Source organism: Xiphophorus hellerii, chromosome 15 (assembly GCF_003331165.1).
Source record: "Xiphophorus hellerii strain 12219 chromosome 15, Xiphophorus_hellerii-4.1, whole genome shotgun sequence".
Taxonomy (NCBI): Eukaryota; Metazoa; Chordata; class Actinopteri; order Cyprinodontiformes; family Poeciliidae; genus Xiphophorus; species Xiphophorus hellerii.
Window position 1 is genome coordinate 6459971 of NC_045686.1, and position 21924 is coordinate 6481894.

Below are 21924 nucleotides of genomic sequence, written 5' to 3' on the forward strand. Positions count from 1 at the left end.
GCTTAATGATATTAAACATTTTATCCATCAGAGAAATAAACAGTGATTGTGTTACACTACTGTGAGTCATGCTTCTTATGAGTTAATGTGACGGTTTTATTTCAGTCCTGGATTATTTAAACAGTTTTCAGCTTGGATCCTCAATTTAACTTGTATAGAAACTGCTTAACATTAACATCTATTTGCTAACGTTTAATTTATTCCTAATTTCTTTATATTTCGCTTCAGCCATTGTGTCTTTATTAAGGGGATCTTCATCAAGACTTTTTGATGGTTTTTAATGTCCTTCTGGAAGGGTGATTTGGACTTTGTCTGGTTTTCCACTCATTATCAGTTCTATACTTGATAACGTTCAAAGGAGCCAGTCTGACATAAATCAGTGAGGCATAGAAACGCTCCTAAAGCAAATGTGTTGGCAAATAGCAGAAAAATTATTAAAATAACACATTTAAAAATAGACAATTGTTTAATTTCAGCTCCAAAAGAGTAAACTCAAAACTCTCACAATAATCCATCTAAGATGTCATTATAATAGTTTGAATCATATGGTGTGAACAGCATATTGCAAAATACAATTTTAATTGACTCAGGTATTCCACATGGAGCCATTTTGGATACCATCATTTTTAGTTTGCATATTAGTTATTTTTCAGATGTGTGCCTTGATATTAGTGTTTACATGTAGGCTGGATATACAGTCATGTATGTTGCTGGTAAACATATGATGCTTTTGAGGAAAACTTCAGCTCAAGTATACAGAAAGTGTCAGTGCAGCTAGACGTTCTGCAACTATTCAAAAGTACCAAGAAAATGGAGTGTATTTGTTTTTCTATTAAAATAAACGTCTCCTAATTTTACTCCAGGTAACTTAGTGGCTTAAATATTATAATTTCTCACCTGAGCTGTCCATACTGACGTAGGTCTCTGCAGATTGTTTTAGGGACTGGAACAATGCCTCATAATTTTCAAAGAAATGCTGCTTCTCCACAAATGACTAATGAAAAGAGATGAACATTGACAATTATGACCACATATGACCACAATATGTAAGATTTACAAAATAACATTTAAAAACAAACCAAGGATTTTTCTTTTTAGACATTGCAATCAAGATATTTAGAAAGCTACAATCCTAATAACTAAATTCTCACAATATAGTTGCTGAGCATCAGTTCCACAGATTCCTGGTGGCCATATTTAATGATCCAGGATTTCAGCCTGGATTCAGCCAGTGTGAGGAAGGCCTGCATGTGGTGTTTGTTCTCAAGAAACGCCATTCTGGCCAGATGGAGGCTAGAGGATGTAGAAACAAAGTTCATCCTATGCAGGAAGAGAAGGTTTATACATAAAGACATCAGATGGGCAGCTTTTTACTCATATTTGGCTGTTTTCCTGTAAACCAGATTGTGCAAGCATGCCAGTTTAGTGATTTAGGTATTCCTGCCAGCAAACATTACTACTCTGCTGTATTTTTCAGACTCACCGCTCAGCCATGTCTTGGAGCTGATCCTGTGGAACAGGAACACCGTCAACACTTCTGTCTTTATGGATTCGCTGAAAAATCTGCTGGTGACTCTCCAAGCTCCTCAACACATCCTGTAAAATGCACAATGCAGAAAAACAAGAAGACAAGCAAAGTAATACATTTCCAGACCAAAATTTTAGGAATATTCTAAAAATGTTCTAGTAATTTTGCCAAGCGTTAGGTCTTCTTCCAGCTTTCTTTTTTTCATTAACTGCCTTTTTCTGGCAACATAGTGCCTTCCTCCTTCTGTACATTGCTGAAAACTAACCTTGTGCTGCTCCAGAGCTCTGTGTACAGTACTAGCTGTGTTATCATGAGCCTGCTGGACAGTAATCTCTTGTCGCAGGGCTCCTTCAGCCTCATGTAGCCATTCCCCTACGGTTCCCAGAGGAGCTGGCAGGGATCGGTCCAGGTGAAGGTGCCAATCCAAGAGCTGATTTACAAAAAGCAATTAGCGTGTTAAACCAAAAACAAATAGATGTATGAATTGGTCTTGAGAAAGTTTAAAATTTAAATCAGATTTAACTGCTTCAGTGTAAATGAGTAAAAACAAGGTGAAATTGAAGGTTATAATGATGGTTGCTGAAATGTTTTTCAGTGCCGATGCTAGTAAATCATTGTAAATGGGTAATACAAGCTTTTCCACATTTTGACACATTATAACCACAAATTTCAAACCAACACAAGTGGTGTATAACTGGAGAAGTGGAAGGAAAGGGAAACAGAGATATAGTATTATTTTACAGCGTAATATTCTGAAATGTGTGGCATGCATTTATATTCAGTCCCCCTGAGAAAAAACATTAAAAAACCATTTTATCTTTTGAAGAAATGCCTTTACAAGCTTTACACATCTACCCAGTGAATTTTTTACCTGTTTTTATTTGATTGATAGCACATCTCACATCTTCTGTAGCTTCTATCAGGCTTTTTCAGAACTGCCGTGTATTTAACAACATTTATATCACAATTAACTCTAAATGAATTCCCCACATCATGACAAAGAGAAAATGCATTCCATACTTTTCAGATTACTAGTTATAGAAAATGATGAGACAGCTTCTATTTAACCTCTATATGCCACTTTGAGTTAAAACACAAATACACTGATGATTTGTAGCCTTAATGTCAAAACGTGTAAGGCACAATAGCATGTGACTTCCATGATTTTGGAAATATTTGGAAACACATGTTCTCTCAGTGTTTCTAATCTCCTTGTAATCTTAAAGAGAAGCTATCACAGCTTTTGGGTTTGTTTATTTTCTGAATAAGACAAAAAAAAAAGACTCAAACTTTGTGAAATGCCATAACACTGACTGAATCTGGTTCTTTATAGAAGAAGACAGTTTCTCTCACCCTGTTGGAGATTCTTTCCCAGGCCTGTTTGACCAGAGCCTGATCCACAGTCAGCATCCCGTCTCTCTGCGTGGACTGCAAAGCGCCCTCCACCTGCTTCCGCTTCATCTCCAGCTGGACTTGAAGGCTTTTGAAAAGCTAAAATAAATATAGAAATAAACTAATTTGGATGTTTTTGCCCTAGGTGTCGCACCACACTGAGAGACTAACAGATCTTCGACAGGTTACACCCTCTTCCCACAGGCATCTCATCTGCTTTTTCCTAATATGAGACTTACTGCCTTCACATTCTGAAACCAGTGAAAAGAAAATGAGGATATCCCACATGCTGTGGTATACGGGACGTATCCTGAGGCTTGGAGAAATAAGCCAGACAGAAAATATGACGGCTAATGCTTGATTCCTACAGTGAAATGCCTCAGATTAAGCTATTAATAGGATCGTCTGTGCAGAGTGTCCCTATGTTAAACTCTACACACACACACCCTCACTAACCTGGTACTGTTGAGCAAGACTGCCCTGGGTCTCCTGTGCGTGTACCGCCTCTTTCTCCAGCTGGTCGAGCCACATTTTGAGTTCCCTCTGGCTCTTTCGCTGTTCTCTCTGGAAGGCCGGGATGGGGAACGCAGAAGGGGTGAAAGACGGGTGAAGAAAGATGGACAAGGAGGAGGAAGTGTGGAAGCAGATAAGGAAGAGAAAAGGGGATAAAGAAGATGGAGTTTGAAAAAAAGGGAAAATGAAGAAAAGAAATAGGTGAAGAGGCAGACAATGAACCGTTAAAATGTGTTCTCCTACTAATCTCGTCTCCTGTTGGGAAAAATCAAAAGCTCACAGCTGCCAAAAACACTCAGCTTAAGCAGGACACTTTGTCTAAACTCCCCCCTACCGTTTCATTGGATTTAAGGAAACTACAACGATAATAATGCAGTGCCTAAAAGCTTTTGTTATAGATTATTCAAAGTAGTTCAGTCGCCAATCTCTTCAGATTTACCCAAACTTTATTTCATGAAACACCTCAAGTCATAAAGCTTTGGCTGTCTTACATTTTTTTAAGAATCTTCAGTCTTTCATATAAGGAGACATCTGTTGCTTTTAGAGTCTACAGGATAAATATATTGTTACCATGAGAGCAAGGACCTTTAACAACCAAAATAAATAAAACCTTATCAGTATTCAAAGACAAAATTCAAAGTGACAGAAAAAGCAAGCAACTCAAGATACTTTTCACCTTAAAATCAACCTCTTCTATTCACCAGCTTTCCATAAAAAAGCCTGCATCAACGCAAAGAGCCGACGCCAGAGGCTTTCATTGTCATGCTAATGGGACCAGCAGTCACAGTGCGACCTGGCAGCGTGCATAAATGGCAATATCACATCTTATTAGAATAGACACCCTGGGGCGGAAATGTCAAGTCAGGTGAGCTGACATTAGCAAACAGGATCTGTTTTGACATGAAAAAAATGATGTTTAATCTCGCTTTCGTGTACAGTTTAGAGTAATACTATGGATGATTAATTCAAGAGCAGGGAAAATAAACCTAAGGCAAACACTGCATGTGGAGTAAAAGTGAAAGTATCCATTCTATTTGCATTAATCTGGGGAAAATGAGACGTTAAAGACATGACATATAAACGTACCTCAAACATTTCCTCTATGTCCCGAGGAGCAAGATCATCCTGTAGGTAGAGGCGAGCAACGTGACGGGAAAGCAGACACCGTAGAGGAGCAGAGGAAGACGAAAACCAATCAAACATTATATACAATGCCTTGCAAAAGTATTAATACCCCTGTAACTGTTTTTCTCACAATTTTGTCACATTGCAACCACAGACTTGAATCTATTTTGAGGATTTTAGATAGACCTGCATTACTGTGACATATTCATCGCTGCATTTACCGCCAGGAGTGTTTTAAGTCTCATTCTCTGCTTTGCTCCTTGGACTTCATGATACCGTTTGCTTAATACTGTTTATACATCTAATATACTGTACATCTGCGGCCATCAAAAAACAGCTGCATTAATTACTCACGAGTGAGGTTATTTTAAACTAGGTGATTTCTGAAGGCCTTTACTGGATTATATTTAGGGGTATCAGAGTAAAGGGGGCTGAATACAAGCATAGGCAACATTTTTCAGATTTTTAATGTGAATGTCTATTTTCACTTTCCTTATAATTATGTACTATTTTGTGTTGGTGGTTGCAACATGACAAAATGTAAAAATGTTCAAAGACTTTTACAAGGCGTTGTAGTCAGTGTGCACTGTATAAGTGAGTTGCCTGTTAAAAAAAATTCAATTAAACAAATATTAAAGAAAATGTTCTGTAATGATACTGTAATCCATTTGATACCTCTGCCTGAAGTTAGATAAACTTATAGAGACTTATTCAAGGAAAAACTGATAATACACAATAAGATAAATGTTAGAAATATCTAGATAGTAAAGCTGTTACCGCTTCTTCAAGCTTTTCTTCCAAGACGCTCTGCTTTCTGTCGGGATGATGCTTCAAGAACTGGGCGACGTACGTCATGACAGATTTTTCATCTGGTTTGTCTACATCCACGTCTGATAGAGAAACCAATGAATGTAATGAAAAGTCACATTGACTTTCAAGTGTTTTAACAGTTAGGGAAAAAAAATCGCCACAGCTGAGAATAGGTCTGTCTCAGATGGACAAGTGTCATATTGTATGAAAACAATCCTTGGCATTTCAGATTAGCGTCTAACCTCGGTATGGAAACTCTGCCATGCCGAATCTCACGGCCTAATGGACCTTAATTATAGTGGTGTCAGGCTCAATTTGTCAAAGATCATTCTGTGGTGCAGGCGTGAAGGGGCACAGATGGTGTTTGGCAATGACACCGAGTTGCACATCTGATGTGGCATTGTATGCATTGCCTTATTTCTGTTTTGTGAACTTATATCACATCAGATGTTACTTATTTCACTATGAATGTAATAAGACTATGCTGCTTTCCATTTATGATAAACCAACACAATGCACAAAAGACACGCTGAAGTAAACAGCCATAAATGTCATCTCGATTGAGGTATTTTAAATGCAAACAGCTGCGCAGTTCAGGTTCAATATAACTTACGTGCAAACAATCTTAGAAATTCTATAGAAAATGTTATTTACCCTCTGGATCAAGAAGCTGTGGGATGCCTAACTCAGTCTCAGCCAATAAGAACGCTTCCTGTAAATTTTCCCGATTGGGCCTTCTCCATACCCGCTCCATGTCTACCAGATTAGGCCGGAGGGCATTGATAACAGCAAAGAAGGCTAAACCAGTGCGCCAGCTGGGCCCAAAGTCCTTCACGTCAAGCCCTAGACATCTGCAAACAGCACAAATTTGTGAGGTCAAACGGACCAAATAGACCTCCTTTTTTTGTTCAAGAAGCATTCATTTCTTTTATTTATGTGATAAATAAAGCTTTGTACTTGGTGGCTGTCTGCTGAACCCATCTGAGTAAAGCCTTTCTGGCTCCCCCTTGCAGAGCCAGAGGTCTCCGTTTGACAGGCGGGCTGGTGGTGTCGGTGCTGCTGGTGGAGCTATCCAGGGAGGAGTTACTGCTGGAAAAGGCTTGGAGCTCTGGTAGGCTGCTGGTTAGCTCTTCAATCTGTAGGGAGAGAAAAACAACAAATTTCAGGTTATTAATGTATTCTGCGGTAAGCTTTCTGGCATAATGAATGGATTTTGTTTATACAAAACTTCTGTGGATATGAAAATGATTTATAAAATGTGGTTTTCAAAAGAAATGTTTGACTGTCATTATTGTTTTTGATTACTTCTGGTAAATGAACTGAAAAGTTTGAAAAAATGAAGAATAAATAGGTGGTGTTTTAATAAAAAAAAAATACAACATAGCACTAATAATTTCTTCATACATCAGTGGTTTATAATATTTGTTAAATAAACTGAATAAATAATTCCAGTAAAAGTTACTGTAATGTTGAATTTATCAAATATTTTTTCAGGCAATCCAAAAGAGTTTGGATTTAGCACCTTGGACCAAAATATGTGTTGATCTTCATTTGTGAAAACACACCCAGGGCAATACATTTACATCAGTGCATGAATATATTCTGGTAAGATTGTTGTGAACAACATTTTCCTTCAAGTTGGTAACTGAATTATACTTATAGGTATGATGATATAAGTGTGCAAATAAATTGCTGCTAACACGATTATGCCTGAAAAACCATCAATGAGACATTCAACAGCAGTAGAGTTTAAAAACTAGTAAACGCTCTAGAGAATTGTGTTTTCCTCAGAGTTGAGCTTGCACACAGAAACCACATCCATATCCAAAAAATATGGTCCATGTTCAAAAAAATTTTTCAAAAAGGGTTGCAGTCAGTGAGAATTTAGCATAGAAATGTTAGGTACCAGGCTGGTGGGTTCTTTTCAGATCATCCACCAGAGGGCGCCTGATGACAGCTGGTTCTTGGAGGGCGTGCCGGCAGGTCCTAACCAGACGCACCTGTGGGGAATTGCCATCTCCTGGTGGAGTATATGAGCAGCTGACTGCCAGCACATCTTCGCCAGAGTGTTTGCCTGAACTGGTACACTGAGCCCCTCAAGAGTTGTTTTGCTGAGTACACTTGTGATATTCGAGTTGTTTGGAGATCTAATACTCCCTTTGTGATCCCTTTTCCAGGAAGCCTTCAGGAGAACTCGAGTCATCCCTTTTTGGAAGAAAACCTCCAGAGGCACTGTGAAAGTTCTAACTGGGAGCCCGAGCCTCACCTTCACCTTCCCAGTTACTTACCGGTGCAGTTCTCAGTTGGCAGTCAGCTCCATTACTTCTCCGTGCGGTCTAAGCACAACCTGTCCACCCTCCGACTCTCTGCCCAGCTGTCGCCCTTTGGACTTACCCACCTCCTGGTGCCTGGCCTTCCTCCTCCTCTGTTCGGACCCCGACTCCCACAAGTAAGAGCTTCATAACCAGTTCAACAGAGTTGATTCGCTGATCCTGTACTCACCATATCTTTCTCCCTCAGTGAGCGGCTGAACCCGGAACCCTTTATTGATGCCAAGCGCAACTACCCGTTCTGAGTTTTTTGTGAATAAGGAAAATAAATCCTTTTGAACTTTTACACCAGTCTCTCTGTGAGTGTTTCTGCATGTGGGCAAAGAACGTTAAACCCAACATGACAGAACACTCTGGCCAAACGGATGTTCCAGCAGAAACAATCCGGAGAGCACTGCATCACCAACAAACGCTAATTCAAAACCATGAGGCTGCACTTCAGGAACTGGGTAATCGGCAGGCAGAAACAAATAGTCGTTTAGCTGAGCTAACCAGTTTTCTCCGCAGTCACTTTCCCCAGGCGTCCACTTCGGAGTCCGCCCCGGAGTCAGCACAAGATCCCTCGCAGTCTCCTGATCCAGCTTCCGGAGTCCAGCTTCAGCCCACGAGTTCCGACTGTCAGCTGCCAAACCCTTCCAGGTTTGACGGAGATCCCCGTAAATGCAGGGGTTTTTTGATGCAATGTAACATTCAATTCAATCACTCACCTCATAGATTCGCCCGAGATTCAGCCAAGATATCTTACATTATTGCACATCTATCTGACCGCGCTCTAGATTGGGCTGAAGCCAAGTTTTCCTCCTCCCCTGAATACGGCTGCTCTTTTGCTGAATTCTTAACAGAGTTTAAACAAGCCTTCAATCAAGAAACTGATAAATCCCTGAGTTCTCGCACTCTGCTGAAAATGAAACAAGGGCAGAGATCTGTAGTTGATTTTTCTATTGATTTCCGCATCCAAGCCGCTGCCTCGGGATGGAACTCCCCGGCTTTAAAGAGCGCGTATTTGGATGCCTTAAATGATTCCCTAAAGGACGAACTGGCTACTTTAGATGAGCCCGGTTCTCTCGAGGATTTAATAAAACTGTCCATAAGAATAGATAACCGTATTCGTGCACGAGCTAAGGAAAGAAACAGCCGAAGCGTAGTACCCAGATCGCTTCCTGTTCCCCGCCACTCAGTCCAGGTAGAGAGAGGGCAAGTTTCATCTGATCCAGAACCAATGCAAATTGGCCAAGCTAGGTTGACGCCTGAGGAGAGACAGCGAAGGATGCGGGCGAAACTCTGTCTCTATTGTGGAGAAGCAGGACACTTCCTTGCCGACTGCCCCACACTGTTAAAAGCCAAGGTCCGTCAGTAACTACGAGGGAACTGGCGGACCATCAAAGAAGATCAGACTCACCTCGTTTATTGTTGCCCGCAACCATTCATTTTCAAAACCGCTCTATGACTCTGTCGGCGTTATTGGATTCCGGCTGTGAATGCAATTTACTGGATGTCAATTTTGTTCAACAAATGGCCATAGAAACAGTTCCCCTACGCACCCCTCTTCGTGTTTCCGCCCTCGATGGGAAGGCGCTGCCTCTGATAACCCATCAGACAAGACCCTTACAATTAACCGTTTCTGGCAATCATTCCGAATCTATTTCTTTTTATGTTTTTCCCACGGCCAGCTCACCATTAGTTTTAGGGTTCGAATGGTTACAGCAACATAATCCAAATATAAACTGGTCCGACAGACATATTGATTCCTGGTCTGTTTCGTGTCATTCAACCTGTCTCCGCTCTGCCGTTCCTCCAGGTCCCTCCCCAGCTAACGGCAATGAGGCGGATCCTCCTGATCTCTCCAGAGTTCCGGCAGAATATCACGATCTGGCACAGGTGTTCAGCAAGTCTAAAGCCGCGTCCTTACCACCTCACAGACCTTATGATTGTGCAATTGATCTCCTGCCTGGAGCCCCGTTGCCCAATAGTCGACTTTATAGTATTTCTAAACCTGAGCGGGAAACAATGGAGAGGTACATAAAGGAATCCACAGCAGCGGGCATAATCCAACCTTCATCTTCACCTCTGGGGGCCGGGTTTTTCTTTGTCGGTAAGAAGGATGGTTCTCTGAGACCCTGTATTGACTACAGGGGATTAAACCAGATAACAATTAAAAATAAATATCCCTTACCGTTACTCTCCTCTGCTTTTGAACCCCTCCACGGAGCTACCATATTCACTAAGTTGGACCTAAGGAACGCTTATCATTTGCTCCGAATCAGAAAAGGTGATGAATGGAAGACAGCTTTTAAGACACCCTTGGGCCACTTTGAGTATTTGGTAATGCCTTTTGGCTTGTGTAATGCCCCAGCCTTTTTTCAGGCTTTAGTGAATGATGTGCTAAGAGACTACTTAAATGTCTTTGTGTTTGTCTACTTAGATGACATCCTGATCTATTCGAAGACCTTACCTGAACACAAGAACCATGTCCGCCAGGTTCTCCAACGCCTCTTGGAGAATAGACTGTTTGTTAAAGCAGAGAAGTGTGAATTCCACCAACAATCAGTCACATTTCTGGGGTATGTCCTCGAGGGTGGACAGGTAAGGCCGACTGAGGAGAAGATCAGAGCTGTCCTAGAATGGCCCACCCCGGAGAACCGTAAGCAGTTACAAAGGTTCCTCGGCTTTGCCAACTTCTATCGGAGGTTTATTCGAAATTACAGCCAAACAGCCCAACCTTTGACTGCCCTGACCTCCACCAAGGTTCCGTTTAGCTGGTCCCCGGAAGCAGAGGCTGCCTTCTCACAGCTAAAGACCCTGTTCGCGAATGCTCCCATTCTCATACAACCAGATCCCACCAAGCAGTTCATCCTTGAAGTAGATGCCTCTGAGACGGGGGTGGGAGCGGTTCTCTCACAGTTCACAGCAACCGATCACAAGACCCATCCTTGTGCGTTTTTCTCCCGTAGACTTTCTCCTGCTGAGAGAAATTATGATGTTGGTGATAGGGAGTTACTAGCCATTAAATTGGCATTGGAAGAATGGAGACACTGGTTGGAGGGTGCCGAGCATCCCATTCTTGTTTGGACAGATCACAAGAATTTATCATACCTCAAATCTGCCAAGAGACTTAATCCTCGTCAGTCCCGATGGTCGTTGTTCTTCTCCCGTTTTAACCTGTGTATTTCCTATCGTCCAGGATCCAGGAACATTAAGCCCGACGCGCTCTCCAGGTTGTATTCGCCAACCGATGCCGAGAGACAGCCGGCTCCCATCCTGCCGTCTAGCTGCTCTGTTGCCATGGTTACCTGGGAAATCGAGGATTTGGTGGAACAAGCTCAGCAAACAGAACCCGACCCAGGCACAGGCCCAGACAACAGAGTCTATGTTCCCACATCTATCCGAGCACGCCTGATCACCTGGATGCACGCCTCTAAATTTTCTGGCCATCCAGGGATTAGCAGAACTGTTGCCCTGATTAATCGACGTTTTTGGTGGCCGTCCATTCAAAAGGACGTCAAGGAGTACGTGTTGGCCTGTCCAACTTGCGCCAGAAACAAAGCATCCCATCTGCCTCCGTCTGGTCTCCTGCAACCGCTACCTACACCCACTCGCCCCTGGTCCCACATCGCCATTGACTTTGTGACTGGTCTACCAGCCTCCAGAGGTATGACTACTATTTTAACCATAATCGATCGTTTTTCTAAAGCCTGCCATTTGATTCCTCTGAGAAAACTCCCTTCAGCTTTCCAGACAGCACAGTTACTAGTGAAACATGTTTTCAGACTGCATGGGATTCCACAGGAGATCCTCTCTGATCGAGGTCCACAGTTTTCCTCTCAGGTGTGGAGGCATTTTTGCTCGGCCCTAGGGGCCAAGAGTTCTCTAACCTCCGGTTATCATCCTCAGTCTAACGGCCAGGTGGAACGAATGAATCAAGAGTTGGAAGCCACCCTTAGATGTCTCACATCATCCAGTTCGACGGATTGGAGCCTCTACTTACCATGGGTTGAGTATGCGCACAACTCCCACCTCTCGTCTGCAACAGGTCTGTCTCCATTTGAAGTCTCATTAGGGTACCAGCCTCCGCTTTTTCCTGCTGAGGAGAAAGAGATTGCAGTCAACTCTGTACGACACCATATCCGCCGTTGTAAGACCTTCTGGGACAGAGCGATTTCTGCCCTCAACCGGACGGCTGAACTAAATCGTCGCTGGGCCGACCGCAAGAGGCGACCTGCCCCCACTCTTGTTCCGGGCCAAAAGGTTTGGCTATCTACTAAAGACATTCTGTTGAAATCTGTTTCTAGGAAATTGTCCCCCCGTTACATTGGTCCTTATGAGATTGAGAAGCTGGTCGGCTCCTCTGCTGTTCGTTTACGTCTGCCGCCCTCTTTTCGTGTCCACCCCACCTTTCATGTTTCCCAGGTCAAACCGGTCCATTCCAGTCCCTTGTGCCCCCCTGCGGAGCCACCCCCTCCTCGCATTATTGGGGGCCACCCTGCCTACACAGTCCGCCGGATTGTGGATTCGCGCCGGCGGGGGCGGGGTTGGCAGTACCTGGTGGACTGGGAGGGTTATGGTCCAGAGGACCGCTTGTGGGTGCCTGGTTCTTTTATTTTGGATCCTTCCCTCATTAGTGATTTCCGTTCCTCCCTGCCCTCTACCTCTTCTGGACCGCCAGGTGGCGGTCGTTGAGGGGGGGGTACTGTTAGGTACCAGGCTGGTGGGTTCTTTTCAGATCATCCACCAGAGGGCGCCTGATGACAGCTGGTTCTTGGAGGGCGTGCCGGCAGGTCCTAACCAGACGCACCTGTGGGGAATTGCCATCTCCTGGTGGAGTATATGAGCAGCTGACTGCCAGCACATCTTCGCCAGAGTGTTTGCCTGAACTGGTACACTGAGCCCCTCAAGAGTTGTTTTGCTGAGTACACTTGTGATATTCGAGTTGTTTGGAGATCTAATACTCCCTTTGTGATCCCTTTTCCAGGAAGCCTTCAGGAGAACTCGAGTCATCCCTTTTTGGAAGAAAACCTCCAGAGGCACTGTGAAAATTCTAACTGGGAGCCCGAGCCTCACCTTCACCTTCCCAGTTACTTACCGGTGCAGTTCTCAGTTGGCAGTCAGCTCCATTACTTCTCCGTGCGGTCTAAGCACAACCTGTCCACCCTCCGACTCTCTGCCCAGCTGTCGCCCTTTGGACTTACCCACCTCCTGGTGCCTGGCCTTCCTCCTCCTCTGTTCGGACCCCGACTCCCACAAGTAAGAGCTTCATAACCAGTTCAACAGAGTTGATTCGCTGATCCTGTACTCACCATATCTCTCTCCCTCAGTGAGCGGCTGAACCCGGAACCCTTTATTGATGCCAAGCGCAACTACCCGTTCTGAGTTTTTTGTGAATAAGGAAAATAAATCCTTTTGAACTTTTACACCAGTCTCTCTGTGAGTGTTTCTGCATGTGGGCAAAGAACGTTAAACCCAACATGACAAGAAAGTGATATCCAGCATGCCACAATGTAATGACTGTCAAAAAAGCCTGTTTTCATTAATTATCCATTTAAAGTAAATCTCAAAAATATTATGATTTTTTAACTAACTGTTGAGTTGTGCATGACAAGAATAGTCTGTTCAACCAGTTTGGCTAACTTTTGTTCTAACCATGAAACAAAGAAAAGATGAATAAGTGCACAGCAGGACATCAATCCTCAGCATAAAGTCCAAGTTTGCTCATCAGTTGTTCAAGATTCATTGCTATGCAAAGATAATCCTCACCAAGTGTTTGTAAATTGTTTAATGCATTTTGTGACATACTGAAAGATTTGTTTTGCGTGGATTCTTTATATTACACAGTTAATTCCTGTTAATCTCATGTTTCTTGATGTTGCTGTTGCTGAGTGTGACAGAAATGGCTGATAGATTGGGGTTTTTGTTTACTGTGGATGCCATGAAAGATTGATATTTGCCAATTTTAAACAATCTGTAGACAAAGATGGGTTTTTCTGTGACTTTCTAGATACGTGTTTTGCTAAAAATTACTCCATCATCTGCATAGAATCAGAGGTTTGATTACAAAACAAAGCTTTTCTTAAAGTTTTGAATGTTGCTTTTACCAGAATATTAAATAGAATTTAATTTATTCATGATGATTAATTTTAATAACTTGCAGAGACGATTTGATCCAGTTGTGGAAATAATGAGATTACCTGGAAATACAGGATGATTGTCCACACCAACCCCAGTACAATCGATGGCCGTCCATCCACAATGTCGGTAGAGTTTATGTTTACTAACCTGATCTGTTACCAAAAGAAAAAATTCAACAATCAGCTCATATTTCATTTTAGAGCTACTTCAAAGCTCTAGAACAACTTCAAACAGCAACTTAATCCTTGTTCTTATAGAGGTAAACACAATTTTCATCTAATCTAGTAAATCAGAGCCATGCTGCACATGTTTTTATAAAACGAACAATACAGGGGATATGTAATCTCAGTTCTGCTGGAGACAGATAAATTTGAGCCTATTCTGTGTCCAGGCAAGAGCAATACAGAAACGGTGTGAATACTGACCGGAGATCCTCTATAGGCAGACTTGGGGCAGATAAGAAAAAAAGACAAATGAGTGTAGGAGTTATGAAGGTGGAGGAGGGAGACAGAGAGTACCTGAAGTCACTCTAGGTACATTTGATTGAAAGCAAACAGCTCATTGACTGTGTGAAGGCCGACACTTCACACAGCAAGATAACACGAGTGGCTGGCATTGAGTCGAGATGTATCTCCACTACACAGGCAACAAGGATTACATCCAGCAGAGACGAACGAAAAGAAAAGGCAGAGAGGGGTAGAGAAGAGGCAGAGGATGGGGCAAAAGGCGAGGGCTGTATCTTGTGATATGATGAAATATTCTATATTATCAAACCGAGGGTCAGATCACTGAGATGCTGCAGCACAACAGGTCATCATGTGGCAATAGCAGCCACTCAGTATTTGCGAACAAGCATGAAAGAGGAGATTGGGAGCAGGCGAGAGAAGTGTGGAAAAATGCAGGATGGTTGCTGATAAGGAAAATATGCAATACGTGATTTTATATTAGAAAACACAGCAGGTCGTCCCGATAAATCAAACCAGCAGTGAGCAGAGGAAACAGTAAATAGAAAAATAGAATTGTTGGTTTACTATACTCACAAATACAGGGACACATAAATGGTAAATGGACTGAACTTATATAGCGCTTTTCCAGTCATTTTTTGACCACTCAAAGCACTTTACACTAGAGTCACATTCACCCAGTCGCGCTCACAAACACGCACACATTTATACACCGATACGCAGATCGGTAGGCAATTTTGGGGTTAAGTGCCTTGCCCAGAGGCACATCGACATGTGGCAGGAGGAAGCTGGAATCGAACCTACAACCTTCCGATCGCAAGACGACTACTCTACCAAAGAGCCACAGTCGCCCCCAGCCACAGTCGCCCCCAACTGTGGCTGGGGGCGACTCTCAAAGAAAACAATGTATTTAAAAAAGAAAGTAAATATGATTTTATGAAAATGCTTTAATTGACCTCCTCCATGGGCTGCCACCTTATCGTGGTGGAGGGGTTTGAGTGTCCCAATGATCCTAGGAGCTATGCTGTCTGGGGCTTCATGCCCCTGGTAGGGTCACCCAAGGCAGACAGGTCCTAGGTGAGGGACCAGACAAAGAGCAGCCCAAAGACCCCAATGATGAAGGAAAACTTTGGACTTGGTGTTCCCTCGCCCGGACGCGGGTCACCGGGGCCCCACTCTGGAGCCAGGCCTGGAGGGGGGGCACGATGGCGAGCGTCTGGTGGCCGGGCTTTTACCCATGGAGCCCGGCCGGGCTCAGCCCGAAGAGGAAACATGGGCCCCCCCTCCCATGGGCCCACCACCCGTGGGAGGGGCCAAAGGGGTCGGGTGCAGTGTGGGATGGGTGGCAGCAGAGGGAGGGGACCCTGGCGGTCCGATCCTCGGTTGCAGAAACTGGCTCTTGGGACGTGGAATGTCACCTCTCTGGTGGGGAAGGAGCCGGAGCTAGTGCGTGAGGTCGAGAGGTTCCGGCTAGAAATAGTCGGTCTCACCTCGACGCACGGCTCTGGTTCTGGAACCAGTCTCCTTGAGAGGGGCTGGACATACTTCCACTCTGGAGTTGCCCAAGGTGAGAGGCGTCGGGCAGGAGTGGGCATACTTGTTGCTCCCCATCTCGGCGCCTGTACGTTGGGGTTTACCCCGGTGAACGAGAGGGTAGCATCCCTCCGCCTACGGGTGGGGGGACGGGTTCTGACTGTCGTTTGTGCTTACGGGCCGAACGACAGTTCAGATTACCCACCCTTTTTGGAGTCCTTAGAGGGGGTACTGGAGAGTGCTCCTCCTGGGGACTCCCTTGTTCTGCTGGGGGACTTCAACGCTCACGTGGGCAATGACAGTGAGACCTGGAGGGGCGTGGTTGGGAGGAACGGCCCGCCCGACCTGAACTCGAGCGGTGTTCTGTTGCTGGACTTCTGTGCTCGCCATGGATTGTCCATAACGAACACCATGTTCAAGCATAAGGGTGTCCATATGTGCACTTGGCACCAGGACACCCTAGGCCGCAGTTCGATGATCGACTTTGTCATCGTTTCATCGGATCTGCGGCCGTATGTCTTGGACACTCGGGTGAAGAGAGGTGCGGAGCTGTCCACTGACCACTACCTGGTGGTGAGTTGGCTCCGGTGGTGGGGGCGAAAGCCGGTCAGACCTGGCAGGCCCAAACGTGTTGTGAGGGTCTGCTGGGAACGTCTGGCGGAATCCCCTGTGAGACGGAGCTTTAACTCCCATCTCCGGCAAAACTTCGAACACGTCCCGGGGGAGGTGGGGGACATGGAGTCTGAGTGGACCGTGTTCCGTGCCTCCATTGTCGAGGCGGCCGATCGGAGCTGTGGCCGCAAGGTTGTCGGTGCCTGTCGCGGCGGCAACCCTCGAACCCGCTGGTGGACACCTTCGGTGAGGGATGCCGTCAGGCTGAAGAAGGAGTCCTATCGGGCCTTTTTGGCCTGTGGGACTCCGGAAGCAGCTGATGGGTACCGGCGGGCGAAGCGGCATGCGGCTCGGGCGGTTGCTGAGGCAAAAACCCGGGCGTGGGAGGAGTTTGGAGAGGCCATGGAGAAAGACTTCCGTACGGCTTCGAGGCGATTCTGGTCCACCATCCGGCGTCTCAGGGGGGGGAAGCGGTGCAGCACCAACACTGTTTATAGTGGGGATGGTGTGCTGCTGACCTCTACTCGGGACGTTGTGGGCCGGTGGGCAGAGTACTTCGAAGACCTCCTCAATCCCACCAACATGCCTTCCACTGAGGAAGCGGAGCCTGGGGACTCTGGGTTGGGCTCTCCAATCTCTGGGGACGAGGTCGCCGAGGTGGTTAAAAAGCTCCTCGGTGGCAGGGCCCCGGGGGTGGATGAGATCCGCCCGGAGTTCCTTAAGGCTCTGGATGTTGTAGGGTTGTGTTGGTTGACGCGACTCTGCAATGTCGCATGGACATCGGGGGCAGTTCCCCTGGATTGGCAGACTGGGGTGGTGGTCCCCCTGTTCAAAAAGGGGGACCGGAGGGAGTGCTCCAATTATAGAGGGGTCACACTCTTAAGCCTCCCTGGCAAGGTCTATTCAGGGGTCCTGGAGAGGAGGGTCCGTCGGATAGTCGAACCTCGGATTCAGGAAGAGCAGTGTGGTTTTCGTCCTGGTCGTGGAACGCTGGACCAGCTCTACACCCTCGGCAGGGTCCTGGAGGGTGCATGGGAGTTCGCCCAACCAGTCTACATGTGTTTTGTGGACCTGGAGAAGGCGTTCGACCGTGTCCCTCGGGGAGCCCTGTGGGGGGTTCTCCGGGAGTATGGGGTACCGGGCCCTTTGATACGGGCTGTCAGGTCCCTGTATGACCGGTGTCAGAGTCTGGTCCGCATTGCCGGCAGTAAGTCGGGCTCGTTTCCGGTGAGAGTTGGACTCCGCCAGGGCTGCCCTTTGTCACCGATTCTGTTCATCACTTTCATGGACAGAATTTCTAGGCGCAGCCAAGGTGTTGAGGGGATCCGATTTGGTGGCCTTAGGATCTCATCTCTGCTTTTTGCAGACGATGTGGTCCTTTTGGCTTCATCAGATCGTGATCTGCAGCTCTCGCTGGAGTGGTTCGCAGCCGAGTGTGACGCGGCCGGGATGAGGATCAGTGCCTCCAAATCCGAGGCCATGGTCTTGAGCCGGAAAAGGGTAGAGTGCCTTCTCCGGGTCAGGGGGGGTGTCCTGCCCCAAGTGGAGGAGTTTAAGTATCTCGGGATCTTGTTCACGAATGGGGGAAGAAGGGAGCGGGAGATCGACAGGCGGATTGGCGCAGCGTCTGCTGTCAAGCGGGCGCTGTACCGGTCCGTCGTGGTGAAGAGAGAGCTGAGCCAAAAAGCGAAGCTCTCGATTTACCGGTCGATCTACGTTCCCACCCTCATCTATGGTCATGAGCTTTGGGTCATGACCAAAAGAACGAGATCGCGGATACAAGCGGCCGAAATGGGTTTTCTCCGTAGGGTGGCTGGGCTCTCCCTTAGAGATAGGGTGAGAAGCTCAGTCATCCGGGAGGGACTCAGAGTAGAGCCGCTGCTCCTTCACATCGAGAGGAGCCAGTTGAGGTGGCTCGGGCATCTGGTCAGGATGCCTCCTAGACGCCTCCCTGGTGAGGTGTTCCGGGCACGTCCCACCGGGAGGAGGCCCCGGGGAAGACCCAGGACACGCTGGAGGGACTATGTCTCTCGGCTGGCCTGGGAACGCCTCGGGATTCCCCCGGAGGAGCTAGAAGAAGTGGCTGGGGAGAGGGAAGTCTGGGCCTCCCTTCTGAAGCTGCTACCCCCGCGACCCGACCTCGGATAAGCGGAAGAAGATGGATGGATGGATGGATGGATGCTTAAATTGACAAAATAACAGCTCTACTCTTGGAATGATTTTGGACTTTCAGTTTTTGTAGCTAATTTTTTAAACATGTTAAATAAAACAGGACATTGCAGTTCTGAAAAGGTGTCCTCTAAATATTTGCAATATTTTTGTCATCCAGAGAATGACAAAACAAAACAAAACTATCTGGAACTTTCACCTTGAGCTCTGAGAAACTATGATGGAAATCATTTCAAGTTGGAGAACTAGGTGACGTTAATTCTGAAAATTTGTTTGGTAACATTCCACAAGTAAAAAAAAAGTCAAATTATGGCATGTTAAACATCTGCAAACACATTCCTAGACATATATGCATAATTCCCTGATGTCTCATCTCCAGACAGCAGATTAGTGCCAACGGATTTAGAGTTTTAACCCTGACGCAGTCAAAGAAGACAAATCAATGTCCCTGCAGACATCATCTCATACTCATGGCTTTATTTATGCATATCCAAGGATGAGCCACGTAAAGCTTTGACATTAATCTCTGAATCTAACGAAGGGGCAGGAGATGAAATTAGATAATGGTATGCACAACAGGTTAGAGCATACTTATTTATTTTACATTATGTGATAGAACAGCATCAAAGTAGAGCATAGTTGTGACTGAAACTCCCCAAAATATTGCATTTGCTTATATTTGGTACTTTTACTCTGATGTCCTGCTAATCAGTTAATCGAGTATTGAAAGTAAGCCATTTACAAGTGCTACAATCTTTATATAACTATTGTGAAACATTGTATGAGAGCATCATGGTATGGGGATGCTTGTCCTCAGCAGGGATTGGCCTACATTTCCCAGTTGGGAGATGAGTGGATCTAAACAGAAAGCATTTCAGGAAGAAAACCTGCTGAGGCTGTAAAACACTTTAAGTATAAAGCCAAAGTGACATCAGAATAGTTAGGATCATATTTTATGCTGGTGTTAGAATTGTCCAAATCAAAGTCCACATATAAATCCAATTGAGAATCTGTGAGGTTTAAAAATAGATGTTCACAGAAACTCTGCGTTTAATCTGACTGCGCTGGAGCCTTATTGCAAAGAAGAATGGTAAATTGCAAAGCTGATAAAGACTTTTCAAATAATTCAACAGGTTCAAAGTGCAATGAACAATTAGGACTGCAGAGAGGATCATCAGGGCTGACCTTTCCTCCATCCAGGACTTGCAAAGGTCTAAAGTCAAGAAAGCTCTGCAGACCACACACATCCTGAACACAAACTGATTAGATTTCTAATTGCAGGTCGGCGCTGCAGAGTGATATTTCCAAAAATGAGCTGCCACAGAGGCAGTTTTTCCCCAGGCTGTCTCTTTGATAACCACTTAGCAGTCAGAGTGCCCAGATCGATACCAGGCATATTGGCACTAATTCAACCTTGTCTTCCTCTTTTGTTAAAACACTGTGTATGTATATTTTCAGGGAAAACTTTCCTTGTTTTTGTGCATAGACTTAACAAATAGAGATTATTTTGATTTGTCGTCTTTCACTTATGGTAATTTTGTATTGGTCTATCACTTCAAATCTTATTAAAATACATTTAAGTTTTTGGTTTTAACATGACATAATGTGAATAACAATTGATGGGTACTTATAAAGCGGCAAAGTAAATCTAAAGATGAACAGGGTAAAAGTGGACCGTTTTTCCAATGGATTGTGGAAATGGAACAAAGACTGCTCCGAAACGAAAAAAATGAAGCACAATCAATGTTAGGAACCAATAAGCAAGGGAGGATCAGTTAAGGAACTAGAATTAGTCCAATAATTAGATTTTAAATGACTTTTCTTTTGGTTAAATGCAGCCAGTCAAACAACAAATTCAAAGAGTGATTTAATGCAACATGCAGAAGAGCTATTCAACCCAATTTTTGCAGACATACAACAAAAAATAATGAGATGTTTGTGGATTAAATGAGGTATGTGAAAAGCAGAGAAGACAGAAAGGTGTGGAAGGAGGAGGAATCAGGTCACTGAAGGTCATGATTCAATATTTACACCCATGAGGCTGCAGCTGCGCAAAGAAATTCAGGGGAAAAAAAAGAAAACACATTCAAAGGAGACCTTGAACTCTTACTTTTCTGCCCTCGAGGAACTTAAGAGCTGTACCAATGTTGGCGACCCAGTGGATCCTCTTTAGCTTCTTGCCCTGCTCACATGGCTGGAAGGAAGAGAAGGAACAATGGACATGCACAAAACAAAGAGAGACAGGGGAGAAATGTGTGACATGAATGCAGCAGTGAAATTTTATGCAGAATATGGGTGAAAAAAATACTGATTTACAAGTAAAAGACTAAGAACAAAAGCAGGAATCATTTTCTCAGGAATATAGATGCTGAAATAATGTGAGAAAGACACAGGCACCAGTCAGAGATGTGTTTGACTATAAACACACGGATCAATAGGACGTACAGGCTTAGACCTTAGGCAATAGCGGCCAAGTAAAACCCTCAAGATGTCTTTGTGTGTTGTGTGTGAACTCTGATCTGTCTTTGTTAATCTCGGCTTTCCTACACTATTCAAACATCCTAATACAAGCAAATCAATAAGCCTTTCTGTGTAGTCGGGGCTCGTTTCACATTCTTCTTATTGGTTATACAGGCAGTTTAAACAAAGAATTGAAAATTACTCTATTACTCGGTCATCAGACCAGGTTTTGCGGCGAGGTATGGAAACTCAACACGTGCCGATGTAGAAAGTTGTAATCCGGCGAGTTCAGAGGATATAAGTTGTTTGAAGTCTGCCGCTAAGTCACATGCATGATGAAAAGCTCACCAGTTTTTGTCCAGATAGGATTTCCAGGAGGGCCAGCAGCATCACACCATCCTTGATGTCATCAAACAGGTCTTTCACCTCAAGAGGAGGGACATGCTATGCAGAGAACAAATAAAATGTTAAAACAAATTCTTAAGGCCTTAAATATTATTCATGTTTCTAGGACAAGTTTCAACCTGTGGCAGTAGCACATAGCTTTAAGGTGGAGAAGAAGAGACACATGGTTTTAAAAACTTCCTTTGCAATAAAACAAATCTAAATATAGCTCTAGCATATTTTATTTTATTGTAATATATTTTTATTTAATTATAGAAATGGGAAATATATATTTCCCACTATTTCTTCAAAAATTAGAGCATTATTTGCACAACTGTACTAAATACAGTAAGTGTGTACAGTGACATACTGTATGTCACTATATAGAAAAAACATTTACTGATAAAAGATAAACACTAAAGTTGCATCTAAGATTTTACATTTTATCTAAATGCAACTGCAGACTTTGCATCACAATTAT

The 21924-nt window shown here is 44.5% G+C and overlaps 1 protein-coding gene across 9 annotated transcripts in view; it reads right to left on the bottom strand.

Moving 5' to 3' along the window:
* Positions 1-21924, bottom strand: part of syne1a (spectrin repeat containing, nuclear envelope 1a) — a 157700-nt gene that overhangs the window by 114360 nt on the left and 21416 nt on the right. For 8 of the 9 annotated variants that reach the window (XM_032585847.1, XM_032585850.1, XM_032585853.1 and 5 more), the window contains exons 3-16: positions 21408-21503; positions 20710-20793; positions 14247-14267; positions 13881-13973; positions 6326-6504; positions 6023-6219; positions 5336-5448; positions 4520-4558; positions 3377-3484; positions 2882-3019; positions 1794-1958; positions 1484-1596; positions 1152-1320; positions 898-994 (exon numbers count right to left, since the gene is read on the bottom strand). In XM_032585847.1, the coding sequence (XP_032441738.1) occupies positions 898-994; positions 1152-1320; positions 1484-1596; positions 1794-1958; positions 2882-3019; positions 3377-3484; positions 4520-4558; positions 5336-5448; positions 6023-6219; positions 6326-6504; positions 13881-13973; positions 14247-14267; positions 20710-20793; positions 21408-21503 (1612 nt within the window). The remainder of the gene's footprint in view (positions 1-897; positions 995-1151; positions 1321-1483; positions 1597-1793; positions 1959-2881; positions 3020-3376; positions 3485-4519; positions 4559-5335; positions 5449-6022; positions 6220-6325; positions 6505-13880; positions 13974-14246; positions 14268-20709; positions 20794-21407; positions 21504-21924) is intronic. The other variant, XM_032585848.1, reaches the window with a different exon arrangement.